The sequence below is a fragment of the Aplysia californica genome, unplaced genomic scaffold (genome assembly GCF_000002075.1).
Source record: "Aplysia californica isolate F4 #8 unplaced genomic scaffold, AplCal3.0 scaffold00524, whole genome shotgun sequence".
Lineage (NCBI taxonomy): Eukaryota > Metazoa > Mollusca > Gastropoda > Aplysiida > Aplysiidae > Aplysia > Aplysia californica.
The window spans coordinates 402,659-405,879 of NW_004797794.1; the positions used below are offsets into that span (position 1 = coordinate 402,659).

The 3,221-nt window shown below is 42.8% G+C and overlaps 1 protein-coding gene across 1 annotated transcript in view; it reads right to left on the reverse strand.

Annotated features, from left to right (window-relative positions):
* Positions 1-2,803, reverse strand: part of LOC101856045 (4-coumarate--CoA ligase) — a gene marked incomplete at its 3' end in the record, with an annotated part of 8,041 nt that extends 5,238 nt beyond the window's left edge. Inside the window, 2 exon segments of the mRNA XM_013086943.2 lie at positions 1,402-1,609; positions 2,352-2,803. Of these exon segments, the coding sequence (XP_012942397.1) occupies positions 1,402-1,609; positions 2,352-2,696 (553 nt within the window).
* Between the last annotated feature and the right edge of the window lie 418 nt (positions 2,804-3,221).

Here is a 3,221-nt window from a genome sequence, read left to right on the forward strand (position 1 = left end):
CGGGTGGTTGGTGGGTGTTCTGGTATAGTTTGCTTCTTCTATCCTATCAAACATCTATCGTCTTTCGCTGTCTTCCTGCTTTTTTTGTGTCAGTTTCTCTCTTGTAACACCTCTAATTTCGGCACTTATATAAACTTATTGTATTGTAAGTGCTGTAAAACTCATATTAAAATTTAGGCTAAGCGAAACACTCCCCCAAAACAACCTAAATTTAGGACATCTCGTCGGAGATTCGAAATAGGGCCATCACGGATTGCTCGTGATTTGTTCTGTCAGGCATACATAGTGACGATGGCGGTGAAAATACATGTGTAATTATAAAGGATTTAATAAGGGGATAGAAGAACGGGAAGGGAGTTATCATTGAAGAAGATGATTGTGGCGGTTTTATTGGTGGGGGAAATGGTGGTGGTCCTAGCTATGGTTACGAATGTCAAATTTAAAATTGTTCACGCAACTGATGACAGCATGCACTGAATCATAGGCGTGACTTATGCGATTTACTAAAGAGGTATACTTTTGTAGTTTTGATTTTACAGCAAAGGGGGGTTGTTTGTTATTGTCGCTATTGCTGTTCTTTTTAGAATATTTACGAATATATTCTGTTGCTCCTATTTCTGTTGTTGTGGTGGGTGTTATTAGCACTGTTAATGTTATGATTATTGATTATTTCTATTGCTTTTTATATAAAACCTATTTTTATCATCATTGATTTTATTTTAATTCTGCAGTTGTTTCTGATAGTGTTTTCATTGTGTTTTAGTTTTAGTAGGAGTTTTTCGGCACTTGCAACACAATTAGGTCATATAAATGCCGAAGATTACAGGTGTTACAAGAGAGTAACAAACACATAAAAGGAGGGGGGATAGCGATGATAGATGTTTGATAGGAAAGAAGAAGCAAACCACTCCAGAGCACCCGCCAACCACCCACTTGTCATCGTGCATCCTCATTATTTTTATTGTACATATTGGTGATGTAAGAAGACGCCGCCGACAACAAGAATGATAACGATGACGACCACGATAATGACAAAGAATAACGGTTTAAAATACATCTTTTGCCCCGCACAAATCGAAAAGTTTCTTCACTCGGTGCCCGTCTGCGAAGTATGACGTCACTATGGACGGTGACGAGAGACGAACGGGAGAAAACTGCCTTATCTGCACACTCGCAACCGGAGACAAGCGACAAAATTGTCCCAGTATGCACTGGCCTACAAGCATCATCAGGCAGGCTTTAACGTGGAAACCACAAGAAAAATGTAAGAAGGGAAGACCAAAGATGACATGGAGGCGAGCGGTACAAGCGGAAATTGAAAAAGCGGGGACATCATGGAAACAGATACACTGGGAGTTAAAAATGGCATGAGAGATGCACTGGGCCTGCTGCGTTCATTACCGGGCTTAAAGCTGGGGTTGGCTGCCGTGAACATGACCCCCAGGCACGAGCAGGCCAGCATGACCAGAGGGAAGTGAATGGTGTTGGGGGTGAAGGCCAGGAGGACATCGCCATGACGGAGGCCCAGACGGTGCAGAGCGCTGGCCAGTCGGAGCGAGTTCTCTTTCACTTGTGCGTACGTGTAGCTTTCGCCAGTATGGAAATCCTCCTGGGGAAAGTTAGAGAGTTGGATGGCATCATCATCATCATCATCATCATCAATCATCATCACTGTTTTACAGTAGGAAAAACACCGGAGACTTGAATATAATAGTACATGTTTCATGAATCATCATCATCATCATCATCATCATCATCATCATCATCATCATCATCATCATCACCATCATCATCATCGCGTTTTGATATTATGGTAGAGACAACGAAAATTTCTGATCATTTCGATTTTACAGGTCCAGCTCCCCTGCCAAAATGTCGAATGATAAACCGAAATGTTCAACAATAAATTAAAATCCCTTTTCTACTACAGCAACTGGCAGAAATGATAATGAAGTCGGCATCAAATAAACCACACACAAAATGATTGAAAAGGTATTGAGCATCATCGATCTGCGATGATCTTTTTATGCACATTTCATGAAGAATCTTCCTCGTCAATTCTTCGTTTTAGTAATTAGGAGTTTTTCGGCACTTGCAACACAATACGGTCATATAAGTGCCGAAGATTAGAGGTGTTACAAGAGAGTAACAAACATAGAAAAGAAGGAGGAGAGATCAGGACGATAGATGTTTGATAGGAAAGAAGGAGCAAACCACAGCAGAGCACCCGCCAACCACCCACGTCAACTCTTCAACCCACGCAACGGTAACAGGAACAACAACATGGCAGCATCAACAGCAATACATAATAATATAATATCTTAAGGGAAGAAATTTTTTTAATGTCTTACCACTGCAATGGAGTTGCTGAATTCATCACATTTCTGAAAGACAAACTCATGCACACACATATCTGGAATGGTAATGTCTGGCAGAGGACTCCTCAGGATGAGGTCTGGGGAGACAAGCCCCGTGTGTGGTGCGCCATCAGACGACAGGCATCTTGATGATACAAACACTGGTGATTGGTTCGTGGGTACACATCGTGCTTTTGCATTCATTTGATTCGGGCGTCCGTTGGCGGAGAGAGAACGAGCGATCATAGAGGGCTTGAAGGTGTCAGCTCCTCGGGTCCCGTACAGGGAGCGAGAGAGGAGGGTGGGGCATTGTAGGAGTCCGCGGAGCCTCGTCACCATTGTTGCTGACTGTGGATGGATGGCTGGATGGATGGGTGGATGGGTGGGTGGATGGATGGATGGATGGGTGAGTGGATGGATTTAGTAAGATTTAGTTTAAGTAACTGTTTTTTGTTGTTTTGTTGTTTTTTGTTGTTGTTGTTGTTTTTTTGTTGTTGTTTTTTTTTTGAGGTTTTTCGGCGCTCACAACTGCATAAGGTCATATGAGCGCCAGAAGATTAGAGGTGTTACAAGAGAGTAACAAACATAAAATAGAAGAAAGGGGGATGAGGATGATAGATGTTTGATAGGAAAGAAGAAGCAAACACACCAGAGCACCCGCCAACCACCCACTAAAGCAAGTGTTTGACGGCACTTGCAACACAAGTAGGTCATATAAGTGACGAGCATTAGGGGTGTTAGTTACAACAGAACAACATACAAAAGGGCAGAAGGAGCAAAAGTCACCAGAGCGCCCGACAACCACCCACGATGGATGGATGGATGGATGGATGGATGGATGGATGGATGGATGGATGGATGGAT